The sequence below is a fragment of the Notolepis coatsorum genome (genome assembly GCF_963971535.1).
Source record: "Notolepis coatsorum genome assembly, chromosome: 8".
In the NCBI taxonomy this organism is placed as follows: domain Eukaryota; kingdom Metazoa; phylum Chordata; class Actinopteri; order Aulopiformes; family Paralepididae; genus Notolepis; species Notolepis coatsorum.
This window is the reverse complement of record NC_140172.1, coordinates 25,252,587-25,274,985: the sequence shown is the minus strand read 5'-3', so window position 1 is coordinate 25,274,985 and position 22,399 is coordinate 25,252,587. Positions and strand designations below refer to the sequence as shown.

The 22,399-nt window shown below is 45.5% G+C and overlaps 1 protein-coding gene across 1 annotated transcript in view; it reads left to right on the top strand.

Moving 5' to 3' along the window:
• Positions 1-20,597, top strand: part of LOC311233362 (scavenger receptor cysteine-rich domain-containing group B protein) — a gene marked incomplete at both ends in the record, with an annotated part of 61,267 nt that extends 40,670 nt beyond the window's left edge. The window contains 5 exons of the mRNA XM_084320338.1: positions 1,233-1,322; positions 5,311-5,379; positions 12,572-12,886; positions 19,262-19,339; positions 20,281-20,597. Coding sequence (XP_084176464.1) covers positions 1,233-1,322; positions 5,311-5,379; positions 12,572-12,886; positions 19,262-19,339; positions 20,281-20,597 — 869 coding nt within the window. The remainder of the gene's footprint in view (positions 1-1,232; positions 1,323-5,310; positions 5,380-12,571; positions 12,887-19,261; positions 19,340-20,280) is intronic.
• Positions 20,598-22,399: the final 1,802 nt, after the last annotated feature.

Here is a 22,399-nt window from a genome sequence, read left to right as displayed (position 1 = left end):
GTTGTAATTAACACAACACAAGTATCCAATGTCCCCAAAATAAATCAGCATTGTTTTTTGGTGAAGTCAAGTGTCCCTTTAAAGTGGTCCTTCTGCATGATTGCATGTGGAAGTCAAGTTTGACAGATGTGTCGATTAAATCAACCAATCGATTCGTTGACAAGGATTTCCTTAGCTGAGCGGATGTATATTAGTATCATATCAAATATGTGAATTCCCTTTAACATTAGCATTCATAATAACTGTTATCTGAGTCACTGACATGTTTTAAGTTCTATCTCCTGTTGTCTGAGTCACTGACATGTTTTAAGTTCTATCTCCTGTTGTCTGAGTCACTGACATGTTTTAAGTTCTATCTCCTGTTGTCTGAGTCACTGACATGTTTTAAGTTATATCTCCTGTTGTCTGAGTCACTGACATGTTTTAAGTTCTATCTCCTGTTGTCTGAGTCACTGACATGTTTTAAGTTCTATCTCCTGTTGTCTGAGTCACTCATGTTTTAAGGTGAGACAGCCCAGGTGAATAGGCAAAAACAATAATTTGAATAGATATCACTATGACACTTTCCCAGTTTGTTATGTACATAACAACTAAGAAAAAATGTATTGCAAGTTTTCAGAATTTTATGTTTATATATGCAAATGAGGCACTTCCCCATTAAATATGTGCACATTTATGGATGCAATCAGGCAAAATGAAGTAAAATAAACAACTAAATGTGTGTTATTGACGTTGTATCGTCACTAGTTTCATAGAAGATATGTTTAGGAAGCAAAATATAACCTCAAAATCAACACAAAAAAATATATTTGCCAATTCACCAGGCTGTCTCGCCTTAAGTTCTACCTCCTGTTGTCTGAGTCACTGATGTTTTAAGTTCTACCTCCTGTGGTCTGAGTCACTGATGTTTTAAGTTCTACCTCCTGTTGTCTGAGTCACTGATGTTTTAAGTTCTACCTCCTGTTGTCTGAGTCACTGATGTTTTAAGTTCTACCTCCTGTTGTCTGAGTCACTGATGTTTTAAGTTCTGCCTCCTGTTGTCTGAGTCACTGATGTTTTAAGTTCTGCCTCCTGTTGTCTGAGTCACTGATGTTTTAAGTTCTACCTCCTGTTGTCTGAGTCACTGATGTTTTAAGTTCCGCCTCCTGTTGTCTGAGTCACTGATGTTTTAAGTTCTACCTCCTGTTGTCTGAGTCACTGATGTTTTAAGTTCCACCTCCTGTTCGCTCCAGGTTCCGGCAGGTCCTCCTCCACCGTGCCTCTTCTGAACACTGAGACCATAGGTGGACGAAGTTTCTTCCAAACCGCCAGCACGCAGCAAGGTAAGAAGAACATTAACATGGGTGGGAGTGGGAACTGTTGCGGTATGCATTACTAGTAAGAATATGTAGTTTGATTGACCAGCCATCATCTGAAGAAGAAGGAGATGACTTTATTGACAATGTACAGAAGGCAATTCAAAATTTTATTTTCGCATATCGATCCTAGTGACACATACACACAGTCTCCCACACACACATATGCATTTCATCAGAGAGGTCAGAGTGCAGGGTTGCCTGCAGTGCAACAACCCCTGGAGCAGTATGGGGTTCAGTGCCTTGCTCAAGGGCACTTAGGCAAGATGGTGGGCACCGTAGATGTAATACCAGCCACCCTTCAGTCACGCTGGAATACACCCTGCTGTCAGTGGCGGAGATTGAACCAGCGACTTTTTGGCGACCTAGCCGGCCTCTTTACCGCTAGGCCATCCTGACCATAGATATATATAAAGACTAGATGACTCACCCGCCCTGCTGGCCAACGGAGACTGACGTTGCCACATGGCGGCCATCTTGCTACAGGGTAGCACGCCCACTCATAACATGAATGTCTATGGTGCATGTACTATTGAAATAGCCATAGCTTGCTAAGTTTTCAACCGTTTGGTTTGTTAAAAACGTCAGAGATGTAGTGATTGATTGATTGATTGATTGAACACTTTAATTAACAGATTGCAGAATGGGTACAGTACAGCTCAATACACACAATTGTTAAGGGGATGCAGACCAGAGAAAGACTTTCGTCTTGTTTACATCAGGGTCCCCCATTTTCAATTCATATAGTTATCATACTGCATAGTTATAATGGACTTTCATATGAATTTTTTTTTATGTAATACAAATTCTTCCAAGCAATAATTACAGCCACGTTAATAACGTTTGTAATAAACCAAACCGTTTATAAACCCGTCAAGATTTCAGCGAGTTAAGAGTATTTTTGTTTGTGCAGATCACTCACCTTAAAGTGGAGATGAAGCAGTGAACAATGTGATCCTAGTTTGTTTGTTGTGTACCTTGTGTAAGACAGGGTTCTATAATCAAATGTGAAATCTATCTTATTTGTCTGAAAAATCAAATATAATATCCCTGTTTTCAACATGGGCGCCGCCATTTTGTTGCTGACGTCATGGCTGATGTCATGGGGCTGGTTTGGTGTATACATTGCTGGTTAGCTGCCTATAGTGAATGGGTCAGTCAGTAAATAAAATGTTGCCTACAAAACAACGGGACCGCGGTGGTTCTGTTTGTATTGCTCCTGGCTGTTCAAACTAATTTTACCACTTGAAAGAGAGGAAAGTTGGTTAATTTCCACAAACTACCAGTGAAAAAAACAGTGTTGTTGGCACGTTGGCTCAGGCTGGCTGCACTCAGGCGGCGCAACCAGCCTGTTGGACAGGGAAGGAGGATCTGCAGCGAACACTTCATTGCCTCGGATTATGTTGTTGGGGTGGGATGTTTGTCCAGAAGACCACTAATCAGCTGAAGCCGGACGCGGTTCCCTTGGTCTTCGACAGACAGACCGGCGGAGGCAGTTCAGCGTCGCGGAGCATTCAGCCTGCTGGCTACCTAGATCCACTTCAACCAGCCGAGCGTCTGGAGCTCCAGCAGCTTGTCGATGTGCTAATAGCCTGGAGCCAGCTACCGTTAGCTTGCCGAGGCTATTAGCACACCGACAAGCTGTGTAGCCAGCTACCGTTAGCTTGCTGAGGCTATTAGCACATCGACAAGCTGTGTAGCCAGCTACCGTTAGCTTGCCGAGGCTATTAGCACATCGACAAGCTGTGTAGCCAGCTACCGTTAGCTTGCCGAGGCTATTAGCACATCGACAAGCTGTGTAGCCAGCTACCGTTAGCTTGCCGAGGCTATTAGCACATCGACTAGCTGTGTAGCCAGCTACCGTTAGCTTGCCGAGGCTATTAGCACATCGACTAGCTGTGTAGCCAGCTACCGTTAGCTTGCCGAGGCTATTAGCACATCGACAAGCTGCTGGAACTCCCGACGCTCGGCTGGTTGAAGTGGATCTAGGTAGCCAGCAGGCTGAATGCTCCGCGACGCTGAACTGCCTCCGCCGGTCTGTCTGTCGAAGACCGAGGGAACCGCGTCCGGCTTCAGCTGATTAGTGGTCTTCTGGACAAACATCCCACCCCAACAACATAATCCGAGGCAATGAAGTGTTCGCTGCAGATCCTCCTTCCCTGTCCAACAGGCTGGTCGCGCCGCCTGAGTGCAGCCAACGTGCCAACAACACTGTTTTTTTCACTGGTAGTTTGTGGAAATTAACCAACTTTCCTCTCTCTCACATGGTAAAATTAGTTTGAACAGCCAGGAGCAATACAAACAGAACCACCGCGGTCCCGTTGTTTTGTAGGCAACATTTTATTTACTGACTGACCCATTCACTATAGGCAGCTAACCAGCAGTGTATACACCAAACCAGCCCAATGACGTCAGCAACAAAATGGCCGCGCCCATAATGATAAATGCTTCAAAAATGCACATAACAAATCGTTTTTTCTTAGAAACTGCTTATTTTTATAACGTGATTTTTTCTGTGGCTTATCTAAATACTAATGTGATGCTATGAATATGTATTTATCGCTATGCTTCATCTCCACTTTAAAGCAGTAGTTAACTGTAGCAAGATGGCCGCCGGTGAACTAAGTGGGAGACTCCGCCTTGCGCCATCTAGTCTTTATAATATCTATGATCCTGACTCCCCCATCTGCTCTGTACAGATGATAGAAAATCTGGTTCAAAATGAATAGTTATAGCTGTTATAAACTGCTCCTAGTGTGTGTCGAGAGATCAACGGTTCAATCTTCATCATGACTCTGGTCACATCCTACATTTCTATGGAATTCTGTCCTACTGCCCTATGGCCAACAGAGGGCGTCGGTTTACCCAAATGTCCCCCAGTGTTTCACTCTGCCACAAAAGATAATGATGGTGAAATCATGGTGAACACCATCTTCAGTATTAGACACAGTGTTTTATTACACACTGCAAGACTGGAGATCTTGTTGGCCATGGTGGAATAGAAACACTACACACAGTTCCAGATATTCAAGATTCAAGAGATTTATTCGTCACATACACAAGACATGTAGTGAAATGAAGGTGGCCATGCTCGCCTTGATTGTGCAAAAAATACAAATAATAAAATAGAATAGATAATAAAATATACATGGTAAAAAGTACTAAGATAAAATACAATACAATGCTAAGCTTAAGAATTAAGATTTAAAGGTAGTGAGTCCTATATACAATACTATAAAATATACAGTTTTTAAAGTGTGTGTGTGTGTGTGTGTGTGTGTGTGTGTGTGTGTGTGTGTGTGTGTGTGTGTGTGTGTGTGTGTGTGTGTGTGTGTGTGTGTGTGTGTGTGTGTGCGTGTGCTTGTGTGTGTGTTCATGTGTGCTTGTGTGTGGAGAGATCAGTGTTCAGTGTTCTGATGGCCTGGGGGAAGAAGCTGAGCCTTAGCCTCTCTGTTCTTGCTGTATGTATGCGGAGGCACTTGCCTGACCACAGCAGCTTGAACAGGCTATTGTTGGGGTGGTGAGGGTCCTTCAATAGTAGTACCATAATAGTACATAGTGATGAGAAAGAATGTCTTCTTCAGGATATACATGTATATTTTATTACTTATTAGTATACAATATGTGTAGTTTTGGGAGGAAAATTACTCATAGAGTTCTTAAAATATGTGCCTTGTGTCATCATCATGAATCAGAACTAAGTATTTTGTGGTGTGTGTGTGAAGCAAAAATACACTCAGCCTAGAAAGATGTCATGTAAACTACAGTGAAACAGTAACTTTCAAGGCAGTAGCCTTCAAATTTCAAACAGAAATGTCAATTGTCCTTCCCCAAATGACATAGGGTCACTTTAATAGATACTTAATGATGTGATAAATGACATAGGGTCACTTTAATAGATACTATTAATGATGTGATAAAGTTATTCTACTATGTGTTCTCTTTACCCCTTTAGCAACAGATGGTACTATGGCAGTCACTGAAACTACGGCAGTGTCCACCACGGCTGTTATGACAACTAGAGGTAAGAAAAACTCACAATAGACCTATTCACACGGTGGCCATTTTGCTCTTATGTCATGCTCTGATTGGGAATGGTCGCCGTGTGAATATGGTCAATGGACAAAGCAATTTCTACTTCCCTACACACACAATCACCTGCAATTCCAGCAATTTCCCATTACAAACGCATCATCAATTCATAGTATTCCATCACGGACATCTTGGTAGGCAAACAACAGGGTGACTGTGATCAAATAACAGGGGATTATCATTAAATCTAGGGCTGACCTCCACTAGTCGAATAGTCAACTAATCGATCGAAATGAGCCAGAGTCGACTGCCAACCTCTTAGTCGAATGTATAATAATATAATAATAATATATATATATATATATATATATATATATATATATGGGAGCTCCAGTAGCTCACGCGTACCTCGAACGCTATTTCGGCGTCGGGGACAACCGTGCGCGTCACGGATCTGGGGTAGCGAGTTCGACTCCCGGACAAGCCGTACTTTCTCAGAGTGTCTTTCCCCCCATCTATACCCCCATTCAACCTGTTTCTGTCGGTCATACTTGACCAGGAAAAAAGCGATAAACGCGAAAAGAACCAGTTGACTGGTCAAAGTTTAAAAAAAATAATAATAATAATATATAATTGATTTTTTTAAATCATTCTTTCCAAAAGAGGCTAATGGTGCGCATACCATGGCTAACTGCCTAAGAAAACGGTCACAGAGGCACTGAAAGAGGATTTCACCCATCTAATGAACACACTAGACTAGACAAATATCAAGATGTATCCATCAGTGGACCAATTGCATGCTTTCGCAGGACAAGAAGCCTTCAGTCGACTCCTTCAGACATTAAGCACCCCCCACAATCAAAGTCGACTATACAAATCCTTAGTCGGGGACAGGCCTAATTAAATCACAAACGTGGCCATTGAGCTGTGGCGAAACGTTCTGTGAATACTATGACTTGACTCACAGTACGCACACTCTTCTTATGATACAGCATTGGATTATGTGCCCTTCAGTAATAGAGGCCTTTCACAGGATGTTTGTAATGCCCATTTGTCCTCCACATTGGAAGATACAGCGGTTGCTATGTGCAAAACAACGGTTGTTATGTGTCGAGAAATAATATCATCGTGAATTTTATAATTTGGTGTCTTATTACTGGATATTGTAAACAAGTCGCAATGGAACAGTAATATCATTCCTTTCCAATAAAACATATACCTACGTTGTACCAGAAATGAGGCATTTTCTTTTGAAAGTGATTACTAATGGTTACAGGCAGCCATGTTGGAAGAGAGACCGTTACGAAAACATTCCTTGTGAAACCTCTATTAGCAAGTTGTCTTCTTCTACTAAAAAAAATAAAAATAAAAAAACACTACAGTCTAACTTAGAGTCTCTCAACGGGGGCGGTACCCCCCCCCCCCCCCCCCTCCCCCCTTCAGAGAGAATCGGGGGGCATGCAGAATTGTTGAAAGGGGGGCGTTGACATGCTCAAAGGTTTCAAGTTCAAGTTTGTTTATTAGTTGTCACAATAAAATACATGTACGGTGAAATGCTTGGTTCTGTATGAGCCCCTGATAGTGTGCTTCATACAGTAAATAAGTAAGTAAAAAAGTAAGTAAAAGAGGAATATACAATATACAATACAATATACAATCTAAAGTACAGCCTAAATACAATCTAAGTACAGTGAGTAAAATGTGTAAACAGTGAGGTACACATGCAGACAATGAGGTACAAAACTGAGGTACAAAAGGGGGGGCTAGTTTAATATCAGGACAACAACTTGACTGGAGAGGGGCCTACATGCAGAAACGTACGGTTACGTATATAACCATAGTTACATGAGTGTAGTGACGCTCAGCGCCATATTGCACATATCTCACTTCAGTACTTGTGCACTCAATAAAAACTCACAATGTACCTTTACATACCAACATCCATCTGGCCACACCCCCATCCGCTACCTATATAAGCAGGGGTGTGGCCATGCACTCACCTCCTTCTTCACTTTCACCACAAGAAAGTGCCTTATATACCAATCACTTTAAAACGATGAAGAAAGAAGAAAGAAGAGCAAGGAGATACGTTGACGTTATATCTTTGTTTTCTCTCTCACTTTTTTCGAGAAAATACGGCGATAATGTCTTTGTCACTGGGGTGTCTGGAAGATGATGATCATTCTGACCTCCACCGGCTTTTTCGTATTAGGGGCTTGTGTCGCTGGTCTAATCCCCACCTGCAGTCCTCTATGCTGCGGCTGGATAGGTATTGAACCTCCGGTTCCACAGCTGGACTGTGCAGGAGGCGTCGGCTGTTGTGAGAAACTGGCTGCCTCTGGGTGAGTGATGTTTTGCTATGCGAGTGCCGGTTGTGTTGCTATTCAGTACCTGTGCACTGAATAAAAACTCACAATGTACCTTTACATACCAACATCCGTCTGGCCACACCCCCATCCGCTACCTATATAAGCAGGGGTGTGGCCATGCACTCACCTCCTTCTCAATCTTTCACCACAAGGCAAGATCAAGGGCCGCAGTGGCGTCTTGGCGCTGAGCGTCACTACACTCATGTAACTATGGTTATATACATAACCGTACGTTACATATCGTGTAGCTCTGCTCAGCGCCATATTGCACCACAGGAGCTGAGCAGAGCTTAAGCTCGACAAATGTACCCCACTGAGGCCCCCCACAACCATCAGAACCGGGGAGGACCCGAGCCCCCCCGACCCTCTCTATTGGAGGACGGGAGGGAGACGGATCCGACCGTGCGAAGAGGAACTTGAGCAACTTAACGCACAGGGTGAGCAGACCGTGGGGCGTACCCACGACTACGCACACACACAACCCGCATGCCACCAGGGAACGAACGGAAGGAACAAACCTCGTTACCACCCCCAAAATCACGGGGTCAAGAGCAAAGCTCAACCCTGTGGCAAGGCCGTAGCAGCGGAGCGCGAAGTAGGACCCAGACCCAGAAGGGACTGGATCCCCCCGGAAACCGGGGTCTATCCCGGTGGCGCTGTCTTGGGGTATAGTCACGTCATGTCCCGCTTGTTCCCCCCCGTGAGCTAAGTCAGTTTCGTTTGAACCCACTGGGGTCTCTACTGGTGGGGCCGACAAGTTGATAGGATTGGGCATGCTTAAACTATCAGTTTTATCCGTGCTTAACGTCTTTTTAGATAAGCTAGGAGGTAAAACAAAAGCGTAGTCCTCCAGGTGTGGAGGTGGCTGACGTTTGCGCCTAGGGTGCTCTAGTTTGGGAGAGCCGTCTGGAGAGTGTCCGCCGCTGGCCATATCAATATTAATATGATATTAAAGATTACTGATACCCTCCGGCTCGAAGGACCAATTGTAACTGAGGGGTTACAAAACCCTGACTGTATTAAAGATTGTGATAGATTAAACCACTGCTAGTTATGTACTTAGTATTACTGGCCAGACAGTACATCTAAATATGGCAGACACTCATAATAACACGGCACGGGACAAAGAAATATCATTGAGGGTATTTATTATTATGCAGTAAATGTACAGATATGAGAATTAGGGTCGCGCTTGTATGGCGAAGAATATGCATAAGTCAGTCAGTAGCAGAGGTCAGTGGGAATAGAATAATTCCTACGATGGGGTACTAGGCTAACGCCGCCTGGCGTAGGATGGCAATTATAGGGGGAAACGCTGGTACCGCTGGAGACAATGGGTTCCTCCCAGAGTTGTAAGCTCTGGAGGAGAGAGGAATGTTCGGATACTCAGTCTGATCAATTGAAGAAGAAGGGGGTTCACGTACAGAATCCAGTCCTTGTAATCCAAAGCTCAGCATCAAAGCAATAACTGTAATCCAATTGCACGATAGCAATGATGATAGCCAGCTAGCCTCGGTCCATGAGGCCAGCCCGAATGTAGATCCTCAAGGTGGTTAAATCCAAACGACAGTGGAGATTAACGATGCTCTTCTCCAAGGGTACGTTCCACAATCAATATAATCCAACCAATACTGGTTCTGCAATCGCCGCTGTCGGTTCCAATGTGCACATGTCCAGTAGGTTCTCCGACTAGGCCTCCTCGGGTACTGGCACCAATGTATTTAATCCACGCACCCTGGCTAAGGTCCACTAGCTAAACGAACGAACTGCTGGGTAATGCTGCACACAAACTAACTGCTGTTGGCACGATACACAATAATTAACGACTCTTTACTTCACATTAAGCTAAGTCGAACTTGACGTTACTGCATTAAATCTGACACTTTTACTATTCACTTCGCACGTGGTTCTCAACGCTCTGTTAGACGAACTGCTTCTCACTACATTAGAATCACACTGCGTGATGAACGATGAACAGCGAACGCACCTGCCGCCGTATATATACTTAAGTGGCTTCTAGTGCCGAACCTCAGTTCTCGTCTCGAATCAATGCGCTGTCTCCGGGCATGTTGCGACATTGCCCGGACTCGCCTTTGAACCTGACTTTGGGGGCTTGCGGTCTGGCGCCGATAGCGTTATCCAATAAGGAAAGCGAATATTACTAGGATTCAAACGCAGGCGTAAAGGGATATAACGTGTATATATAAATAATATACAAGGTATATAAAACAATAAATGTAGATTCTCAGCTTTAATCTGGCCCTTCACAACAGTATGTATTGAGCTGTACTGTACTGTACCCATTCTGCAATCTGTTAATAAACTTTTCAATCAATCAATCAATCAATCAATCAATCAAACCAGGGAAACCGGGGGGATCACCCCTTCCCACCTTACCCTTGATACGACCAGGTTGAACAGGTACTGCCCTGTTAATATGTGAACACGCTACCTGTTTATTGTCATCACAGGCTGAGAGAAGGACTTACTCCTCGATCACATGTCACTAAGCATAGCTTTGCAGGGTAAACAACCCACTTAGTTGTGAGCTCAACCACGTTACTAACGTTACATGAACCCACAAGTTCTCATCACAACTAAACCAGTTCATTTTTACTCACGTAAAAAACAACACCGATTTTCTAGGTAGAGAGAAACCTATACCAGTGACAAGACAATTCACACACAACACATGTCGTATCCCCAAATGTAGCGCAGCAACATACGTTTTGGAAACATCGTTATTACAAAACATTTAGAAGGGAAGGAAAGAAGAGGTGTTAAGCATCCAGCAGGACTCCTACCTACACCCTGAGTGCTGAGAGGACTGCAAACACTGGTCAACGGCGACAGCCGGAGTCGAACCCGGCGTCTCTTGCGTTGGTGACAAGGGCAATGTCCGCTGCGCCAACCAGCCGCTACGTTCTCCATGTTGACGAAGTCCTCGCTGGCAGGGCACACGGTGTAGGGTCGACTAACATCCTCTGTCAAAGATGACGTCGTAGTCAGAGTGTTAAGGCTTGTTATTCACACAGCAATGTACAACAGTGTAGCATTAAGCTAACATCCAAATCAGGCCGACTGATAGCAACAAGCTAACGTTCCTAGCCTAGTGAACGCAACGAGCTAGCGCCGCAGCTAACAGCTAACTGGCCAACAGGTAGGCCACCCAGCTAGCACGCAAGCTAAGCAGCTATCACCTGAACTGTACACAAGAACATAATAAGCCACACTTCAGACAGGCCGCCGTCTGACTCCCTCCTCATCCTAAGAGAGAAGAGAAAGAGAAAAGTCAACACCGTTTTCAGAACAGTGATTTAACAGACATACAGCGGAGTCGGCACAATTCCCTTATGGGCTGCAGCCGACTTGAGCATGGAGCTTCCGATAGCGAAGATCCAAACCCACTTTTCCTCGTGTTTAGGGTTTAAACTTCCACTCATTTGAAAGATGGGGCCTTCACGGGACAGAGAAGAATCCGCTCGTCCAGAGAGTCCAGGTTTCAACCACAGACCTCGGTCGCGGCCCACTAGCTTGACTATCATGGGCTTCAAACCAGGACCCTCCGTCCGCCGCCTAAGAGGCCAAACAAAGGACACTAGTCTGGGGCCGGCCTTCGTAAAATTGTGCAGCTAACCCCCATAGCAACACAACCGGCACTCGCATAGCAAAACATCACTCACCCAGAGGCAGCCAGTTTCTCACAACAGCCGACGCTTCCTGCACAGTCCAGCTGTAGAACCGGAGGTTCAATACCTATCCAGCCGCAGCATAGAGGACTGCAGGTGGGGATTAGACCAGCGACGCAAGCCCCTAATACGAAAAAGCCGGTGGAGGTCAGAATGATCATCATCTTCCAGACACCCCAGTGACAAAGACATTATCGCCATATTTTCTTGAAAAAAAGTGAGAGAGAAAACAAAGATATAACGTCAACGTATCTCCTTGCTCTTCTTTCTTCTTTCTTCATCGTTTTAAAGTGATTGGTATACAAGGCACTTTCTTGTGGTGAAAGTGAAGAAGGAGGTGAGTGCATGGCCACACCCCTGCTTATATAGGTAGCGGATGGGGGTGTGGCCAGACGGATGTTGGTATGTAAAGGTACATTGTAAGTTTTTATTCAGTGCACAAGTACTGAAGTGAGATATGTGCAATATGGCGCTGAGCAGAGCTACACGGTATGTAACCCCACTTCATAAACAGGGAAAGTGTCTTTTTTAGCAAAGAAAATGTTAACTTTTTGTAATGTTTAATTTATACACACTTCAAAAGTAAAACATTAAAAGATCTGGATTCAGACATTCTTTTATTTAAGAAAATATGTATTAGACCCTACCCAAGCCTTCATTTGACACACAACACTGACAGGCTTAATTTACCCAACAGACTAAGCCAAATAGAAATGTTAATGTCTGAGAATTTCATATACCCATGATAAACAGAAAATAATCATAACATTGAGAGCCGAAAATGTAATTCCCATTAGGTGTAGGGGGTTGAGGGGGTGTTATGGGACCTGGACGGCAGATAGGGGAGGGTCGTGTATGTCACAAATGTAACAGTACTGTATACCTGTATGTCATGTATGTCAGAAATGTCATGATATATATCTGTATGTTGCGTATGTCATAAATGTCACTATGAATTGAAAATGGGGGACCCTGATGTAAACAAGACAAAAGTCTTTCTCTGGTCTGCATCCCCTTAACAATTGTGTGTATTGAGCCGTACTGTATTGTACCCATTCTGCAATCTGTTAATAAAGTTTTCAATCAATCAATCACCTCTTAACTCCTTCTCCCCCCCTGTTTGCAGAGCGGCAGACCATCCGCGTGGTGAACGGCAACAGTAGCTGTAAGGGCCGCGTGGAGGTGTTCCACAACAACCTGTGGGGCACGGTGTGTGACGACGACTGGGACATGACCGACGCCCTGGTGGTGTGCCGGCAGCTGGGCTGCGGCCCCCCCGTCTCCGCCAGGGGCCTGGCCTACTTCGGCTACGGCTCGGGGCCCACGCTCCTGGACAACGTGGACTGCGCGGGCAGCGAGCGGGACCTGGCCGACTGCTTCCACCTGGGCTGGGGCCAGCACAACTGTGGCCACCACGAGGACGCCGGGGTCATCTGTGAACGTGAGATAATATGATCCCTTATTGATCCCCTTGGGGACATTCGGGTGTCAAAGCAGCATGGGGGGGGGGGGGGGGGGGGGGTACAGGGTGGGGGATGCATAGTTCACAGCCCTATATACACTAAGTTATAGGTACACTTAAAGTATAGATACAAATACAATATAATATAAAAAAAAGTACAAACACATTGGCGGCTGGGTGGCGCAGCGGACATTGCGCTCGTCACCAACGCAAGAGACACCGGGTTCGAATCCGGCTGTCGGCGTTGCCTCCGGCTTGGGCCGGCCGTCATACTAACTCAATTGGCAGAGTTAGCGGGTGGGAAGTCGATGGGTGGTAATCTGGACGTTGTGGACAGCGACTCCTACAGGTCGGTTGGGGGACGCCTGCACAGCAAAGTCAGGAAAAATGGCGGGGGTAGTGTGAGCCTCCCGCGCGTTACACCTCGCCAATGAGAGTCCGCGCTGGCAGGTGAAAAGATGTGACAGGCTGCCTCCTCGTGTATCGGAGGGGACATGTGATGCAAGGCTTCTATCCTCCCTACAACCGGCCAGTGGGGGGCATATGCGAGCAACGTTCAAGACAGGGGAGGGAAGAATTGGCACAATGGAATTGGGATGGGAGAAAAAGAAAAAAATAGGAGAAAAAGTGGATACAAAAAAAAATAAAGTACAAACACAAGACAGGTAAGACAGGAAGTAGGGCTACGGTGTATTATTATTATAGTATAAAAGTACATCTCGTGAGAAATATACAGTGTATATACTGTAGTATGGCTGCTCAATTATGGCAAAAACATAATCATGATCATTTTTATTGATATTGAAATCACGATTTTATCAAACATGATTACTCATTGATTTGAGAATATCATTATGTGTTTATTAACTACTGGTGTTTCTTTCTAACACAATGCATTTGGATTTTAAATACTGAAATACAAGAAATAAATGAAAATAAATAAATAAGTGAAAATAAAACAAATAATAATATCTAAAAATAATAAATCACCAATTAGGTTGTAGTGCACTGGCTGCCACAATCGGCTGCAAAATACAAAATAATCATTTTATCTTGATTATCTTGTTTTCATGATCGATCGTGGGAAGCCAAAATCATAATTGAAATTGAAACTCGATTAATCGCCCAGCCCTAGTATATAGCCTACATATAATAAATATACAATACATCAGCATGGGCTTACATATACAGTATGTACATTTGTTTTGGCAGTCTGAGAGTTAGTTGTATGTTGAGTTGGTTTTTTTGTGGAGGAGATTTTCAGTTTTGCAGGATTTTTGGAGAAAGCATGGCACTCTAGACAAAACACATTATATCCTATATAATTTTATATGAATTCCTCTTGTTTCTTTGAAGTACATTGTTTACAGCTTGTTATGTTTTATTTTGTTTTATTTTTTTGTGGCCATCTTGGTCTATATACTTATTGTTAAGTATATAATACTATATACTTATTGTCTATGTGTCTTGTAAGCCCATAATGGGCTGGGCATGTAAGACACAAAAATTTAAAATATCAATCAATCAATCATGTACACATGAATAAATAAATTCACTTTAAATGGTGCATCTGTATGATCGCACACACACGTACACACGTACACACGTACACACGTACACACACACACACACACACACACACACACACACACACACACACACACACACACACACACACACGTGCACGCACGCACCTCCTCTTGTAGTTAACAGTGTCTCTACCCTCCCTCCTGAGCTGTCTGTGTGAGAGCGGCTCTGAGCACGTAGCCCAGAGAGCGCAGAGCGTAGAGTGGAAGAGTCGGGGGCGATCAGCATCACTGGGCGCCCTGCAGGCCCAACTGCAACTCCTTTACGGCTAAATCAGAAACACTTGATCACGCAGGAGTGAGGAAAAAGAGTGACCCCCCCCCCCCCCCCCCCCCAGTTTAGACTGCATATCATTTAATCAACGTTGAAAGGGAAATGTGACTGTACTGTACCTCTAAATTGTAACGGCTGCCATTACTCTCACCAGGAATGGGGATTGGTCAGTCAGATTTGATTGATTGATTGATTGATTGAAAACTTTATTAACAGATTGCAGAATGGGTACAGTACCGCTCAATACGATGCAGACCAGAGAAATACTTTCGTCTTGTTTACATCAGGGTCCCCCATTTTCAATTCATAATGACATTAATGACATGCGCAACATACAGATATATATCATGACATTTCTGACATTATTAACTATCGACAGGTGAACTATCGGCATCATATTGCATATTTAGGAACACAGCTACCTAGCTAAGACTAGGGCGGCACAGTGGTACAGTGGTCAGCACTGCTGCCTCACAGCAAGAAGGTCCTGGGTTCAAACCCCAGCAGGGGGCCTTTCTGTGTGGAGTTAGCATGTTCTCCATGTGTTCGTGTGGGTTTCCTCCAGGTACTCTGGTTTCCTCCCACACCATAAAGATGTGCATGTTAGGCAGGGACTACAGATGAAAACTAGCTTATTCGCTAATTCTGGCACATTTACATTGATGTGGATATGGAATTATGTTGATTAATGTGCACCGTCCCTGGGCCCTGGGTAAAAAATTTATAAATAAATGACTTAACTTAACTTGTAAAAGAGCTGCTTAGGTACTTACTTGTAAAAGAGGTTGGTATATTCCACCAACATAATTGTTGATGAAATTGCTAAGAATCATGTCTGTGTATCTTGGTCTAAGAAGAATATAGCACGAGGATCAGTAGCGTGCACAGAGGGGTGGAGTCTGGGTGCTAGTCTGCATCAGCCAAGCTATTAGGGTGCCTCTCTATGGTCGAAAAACTAGCACAAGTTCCAAGTTCAAGGCCACTTTGGGGCACTTGGGCTGACGAGAGGGGCACTTGGGCGCTGACCAGAGGGGCACTTGGGGGGCTGACCAGAGGGGCACTTGGGGGGCTGACCAGAGGAACACTTGGGCTGACGAGAGGGGCACTTGGGCTGACGAGAGGGGCACTTGGGCGCTGACCAGAGGGGCACTTGGGCTGACCAGAGGGGCACTTGGGCGCTGACCAGAGGGGCACTTGGGCTGACGAGAGGGGCACTTGGGGGGCTGACCAGAGGGGCACTTGGGGGGCTGACCAGAGGGGCACTTGGGGGGCTGACCAGAGGGGCACTTGGGGGGCTGACCAGAGAGGCACTTGGGCGCTGACCAGAGGAACACTTGGGCTGACCAGAGGGGCACTTGGGCTGACCAGAGGGGCACTTGGGCGCTGACCAGAGGAACACTTGGGCTGACCAGAGGGGCACTTGGGCTGACCAGAGAGGTACTTGGGGGGCTGACCAGAGAGGCACTTGGGGGACTGACCAGAGAGGCACATGGGCTGACCAGAGGGGCACTTGGGGGGGCTGACCAGAGAGGCACTTGGGCTGACCAGAGAGGTACTTGGGGGGCTGACCAGAGGGGCACATGGGCTGACCAGAGGGGCACATGGGCTGACCAGAGGGGCACTTGGGGGGGCTGACCAGAGAGGCACTTGGGCTGACCAGAGGAACACTTGGGCTGACCAGAGGGGCACTTGGGCTGACCAGAGGGGCACTTGGGGGGCTGACCAGAGGAACACTTGGGCTGACCAGAGGGGCACATGGGCTGACCAGAGGGGCACTTGGGGGGCTGACCAGAGAGGCACTTGGGCGCTGACCAGAGGGGCACTTGGGGGGCTGACCAGAGGGGCACTTGGGGGGCTGACCAGAGGGGCACTTGGGGGGCTGACCAGAGAGGCACTTGGGCGCTGACCAGAGGAACACTTGGGCTGACCAGAGGGGCACTTGGGCTGACCAGAGGGGTACTTGGGGGGCTGACCAGAGGGGCACATGGGCTGACCAGAGGGGCACATGGGCTGACCAGAGGGGCACTTGGGCTGACCAGAGGGGCACTTGGGGGGCTGACCAGAGGGGCACATGGGCTGACCAGAGGGGCACTTGGGGGGCTGACCAGAGGAACACTTGGGCTGACCAGAGAGGCCCTTGGGCTGACCAGAGGGGCACTTGGGGGGCTGACCAGAGAGGCACTTGGGGGGCTGACCAGAGGGGCACTTGGGGGGCTGACCAGAGGGGCACTTGGGGGGCTGACCAGAGAGGCACTTGGGGGGCTGACCAGAGGGGCACTTGGGGGGCTGACCAGAGGAACACTTGGGCTGACCAGAGAGGCCCTTGGGCTGACCAGAGGGGCACTTGGGGGGCTGACCAGAGGGGCACTTGGGGGGCTGACCAGAAGAACACTTGGGCTGACCAGAGGGGCACTTGGGGGGCTGACCAGAGGGGCACTTGGGGGGCTGACCAGAGGGGCACTTGGGGGGCTGACCAGAGGAACACTTGGGCTGACCAGAGGGGCACTTGGGGGGCTGACCAGAGGGGCACTTGGGGGGCTGACCAGAGGAACACTTGGGCTGACCAGAGAGGCCCTTGGGCTGACCAGAGGGGCACTTGGGGGGCTGACCAGAGGGGCACTTGGGGGGCTGACCAGAGGAACACTTGGGCTGACCAGAGGGGCACTTGGGGGGCTGACCAGAGGGGCACTTGGGCTGACCAGAGGGACTTGGGCTGACCAGAGGAACACTTGGGCTGACCAGAGAGGCCCTTGGTGTGACATTAGGGCAAAAAGGAAGAATGGAAGTGTCCCGGTCGCGTGAATATTAAAGGCAACCAACTTGTGTTCGGCTTTTCTCTGATTGGCCGCGCCCCCCCGCCCCCACGCGCAGGCAAGCGCAGCCGTCCCACGTCCCAAATGAAATCCAAAGAGCAAGCGCGGCAGCGCGGCAGCGCGGGCAACCAACTTCTGTAGTGTTGGGCTGCTGTTCCAACGCACTTGTGTTGGGCTGTGGTAGCAGTGGAGCGTGGAGCGCTGCTGACTGATTATTATGTTTCGCGTTTTTAACAACCAACGGTAGATTCACTCGTCACTGTACATGTATAAACAAAGCCCATACAGTTATGAAATAATAAACACTGTTAGGACTCGCAATAATAAACACTGTTACGACTATATATATACTAGACTAGACTAGACACATAGCCATAATTTAAGATATAGTTTATGTATTCGCAAATATGAGAGCTCTGTCATTGAAGTGGGTGGTGGCAGTGTAACAACGTTCACCCTGATGTAAAGTAGCGATTTTTATTGTTTTGTCATGACAACCCAATTACATAATCCAACATATGTGTAAAGAAACAACATATTCCAGTTAACGGAATATTTTTTAATGATTCATTACGGTATAAATTAGGTTAACTAGAGCCAGCGGGGCAATGCGGTTGTTCATTCACCGGCTTCAGTGCGCCGCCCGCGGCTTGACTCGGTTCAGCGTTCACCCTGATGTAAAGTAGCGATTTTTATTGTTTTGTCATGACAACCCAATTACATAATCCAACATATGTGTAAAGAAACAACATATTCCAGTTAACGGAATATTTTTTAATGATTCATTACGGTATAAATTAGGTTAACTAGAGCCAGCGGGGCAATGCGGTTGTTCATTCACCGGCTTCAGTGCGCCGCCCGCGGCTTGACTCGGTTCAGCGTTCACCCTGATGTAAAGTAGCGATTTTTATTGTTTTGTCATGACAACCCAATTACATAATCCAACATATGTGTAAAGAAACAACATATTCCAGTTAACGGAATATTTTTTAATGATTCATTACGGTATAAATTAGGTTAACTAGAGCCAGCGGGGCAAAGCGGTTGTTCATTCACCGGCTTCAGTGCGCCGCCCGCGGCTTGACTCGGTTCAGCGTTCACCCTGATGTAAAGTAGCGATTTTTATTGTTTTGTCATGACAACCCAATTACATAATCCAACATATGTGTAAAGAAACAACATATTCCAGTTAACGGTATATTTTTTAATGATTCATTACGGTATAAATTAGGTTAACTGGAGCTGTGGAAACTATTATCTTAAATTATGGCTATGTGTCTAATATGGCTGTCTCAAACACAAGGACCTGGGGGAGCCTCATGCGCATGCGCGGCTCTCTGCCGCGACTCTCTTGTCTCTCTTGTCTCTCTTGCCGCAAGGCCGCGTGCTAGTGGATTGATTGATTGGCCGTGTGGCCAATCAGAGAAACGCTGAACGAAAAGCTGAACACAAGTTGGTTGCCTTTAATATTCACGCGTCCCGGTCAGGGCACTGACCTATCTTGGTTAAATAAAGTGTTCAGAGCAAAAAGGTCAGAGACGCCCCACCCCTCTCCCCTACTGTATATTGACCACCTGGACAATGATAAGGACCCTGGGTTGATTACTTGGGTTATGATTATATATAGCTGAATTCTACTATGCACAAAGGTTTGAAGAACTCTTTCCCCTCTTTCCCCTAGTCTTCCAACATTCCATTCCACGTACATTTGAATTTGGAGCAACGGAGACGATACCAACAACCAGACCACCCAGTGCAGGTATGTGTTGTGAATCTGCACATACACAGTCAAACCTAGCTTCAATGTACTCAAGATGGCTCTAATGTATGCAGTAGCACCGGTTTATGTCTTCTTCAAAATCCGGTCAGAACTATAACAATGTTTAGTAGTCGTTTCTTTTGGTACTAAAGTATTGACAATAAACAGTTATAAATGAGCTCTAAACACCATTGTTGAGATTTGGGAGCATGTGTTTTTTTTTTCACGTTTTGTTTTGAGCTCCAACGATCAGAGATTGGGGCTGTAAATCGTGCATCTATGAAGTTCTAACGTGGATGCTCATAATTAATCATAAACCACTTCACAAAGAGGCATTCCCTGCTATAAGCAGGGAGCACTTCAAGTGGTCCATATGGTTTTTAACACATCATAATTCATTATACCAAACCTTTTCCGTCCCTTATCCCTTTCACTGCCACAATACAGAACGAGAAGGTTAACCCTTCCACTTCCACGTGATAAAGGGTTAACCCTTTCACAACCACACGACAGAAGGTTAACCCTTTCACTACCACACTACAGACGGTGTGGTAGTGAAAGGGTTAAACGTCTAAGGTCCATACACTACACCATTACAACACAGTATAATGCATTGTGGCTGTATGGTATGTACTGTATGTACTGTATGTCTGTCCTTATATCTAAGGTGTCTCTTCTGTGTGTGTGTGTGTGTGTGTGTATGTACATGTGTGTGTGTGTGTCTGTGTATATGTATATGTATATGTGTATATGTGCGCGCGTGTGTGTGTGTGTACGTCTGTGCGTGCTTGCATGTGTGTGTGTGTGTGTGTGTGTGTACATGTGTATGTGTACGTATATGTATATGTGTATAATGTATATGTGCGCGCGCGTGTGTATGTGTACGTGTGTGCGTGTTTGCATGTGTGTGCGTGTTTGAATGTGTGTGTGTGTGCGTGCAGGAGCGCTGAGGCTGGCGGGGGGTGTACACCGGTGCGAGGGCCGGGTGGAGATGTTCTCGGGGAGCGGCTGGGGCACGGTGTGCGACGACGCCTGGGACTACCCCGACGCCCAGGTGGTGTGTCGCCAGATGCTGTGCGGCGAGGCCACGGCGGCCCGGTCGCAGGCCTTCTTCGGGCCCGGCACGGGCGTCATCCTCCTGGACAATCTCAAGTGCAGCGGCGCGGAGCCCTCGCTCCAGGAGTGCTCTCATATCTCCTGGCCGGTGCACAACTGCGACCACTCCGAGGACGCCGGGGTCACCTGCTCGCTGTCGTGATTTCAGCCACGAACCCACGCTGACCTCCGACCTCCGACCTTGAGCGAGGAGGTCGGGCAGGGTTTTTTTCGTGGAGCCCTGGGACTTGTGTACATTATGTAAATAACAGCTCACGCAATGCCGGAGGAAGACTCCCAACAGCTACCATATATGATTTCATACTATAACTATCTATTCCTATTAAGCACTTTATTAAAAATATATGATATAAAATACAATGTACACTTTTTTTTTTTTTTATATATAAGCAATGGAAACCAAAGCTTTTAAGCATCTTTCTGTCTCTGCTTTGTTGTTTTTGTTTAAAAAGGATTTCTCACAAAATTCTAAAATATTTACCATACCCCTTACATGCCAGCCGGCATGGTAGTGAATTCTTTGATGACTGAGTCAGGTACGCTGAAGGAAGTCCATTCATTATTCATTGTATAGGTAAACAGAGTCAGCCCACTACCGTGTCGTGCTCTCCAGCACAAACCAGCACAGCGCTGTGGGGAAGCACAGCAAATACACATTTCACTGTGGCAGCCAGCCAATGTTCTTTGTCTGCTGCATTAGACAGATTGGACATGACCAGGTGTGAGAACCATGGGTGCAGACAGACCGGTGCTTGCAAATTTAAATTTAGTTTTTTTTTCTCGTATTTGTAGTTGTTTATATTTATTACTGAGTAGACCTGAAGATAGTTCCGACCATACAGACTTCCAAGCCTACAGAAAATGGCGTCAAAAAAAAGTTTAATAAAATTCAGTTTTCTCTATAGTTTTCAAATGCCAATAAGCCATTGCTACATAATAATTACAATTTCTAGTTCTCAAATTTCTAATCTCATGTGTGATTGTGCACTTGAACGGGTTAATATTACATTCAACATCACCCACATTCCTATACTTACATACAGAGCAGTTATGTTTGCCTGATATCTTTCCTATCATGGAGCACAACCCCTGGCTGAATTTCTGGCCTGTATTTTGAATTTTTTATATAATAATAATAATAATAATAATAATAATAATACACTTAATTTGTATAGCACCTTTCATACAGAAACTGCAGCTCAAAGTGCTTCACAACAGAAAAAAGACAGGCATAAAATGAGCATAAAGAAATATAAAATCACAGTTTTTCACATTAGGATCTAACATCCCAACAGGCCACCTGTTGATGGCTTGATATTCGTTGTGATTCCTCTCACAGACTGCTAATTCCAAAGGTTGTTTGTTGGATGACGTAAACTTTTACCACCTTTACTAATACAGTAATTTCTGTTTTAAAGTGTCTATATGCAGTTCTGGAAGTTGTGCCATTGTATTAGGAATCGAATACTTGTGTGTTTACTTCCAGTGTGTATATTTCATTTAATCAACGGTGTGAGATAAATGGAATGTACATGTGTATCTATGTAAATGTATTGTGTATTTGTAAGTTTATGTAGACAATTCAAACTAGCAATCTCGTGAAAATGGATGGTTGGTACTCAGTATAATGTAGGTGAACTGTTAGAATATACATCTAAATGGATGGTTGGTACTCAGTATAATGTATGGTGAACTGCTAGAATATAAATCTAAATGGATGGTTGGTACTCAGTATAATGTATGGTGAACTGCTAGAATATAAATCTAAATGGATGGTTGGTACTCAGTATAATGTATGGTGAACTGTTAGAATATACATCTAAATGGATGGTTGGTACTCAGTATAATGTATGGTGAACTGCTAGAATATAAATCTAAATGGATGGTTGGTACTCAGTATAATGTATGGTGAACTGCTAGAATATAAATCTAAATGGATGGTTG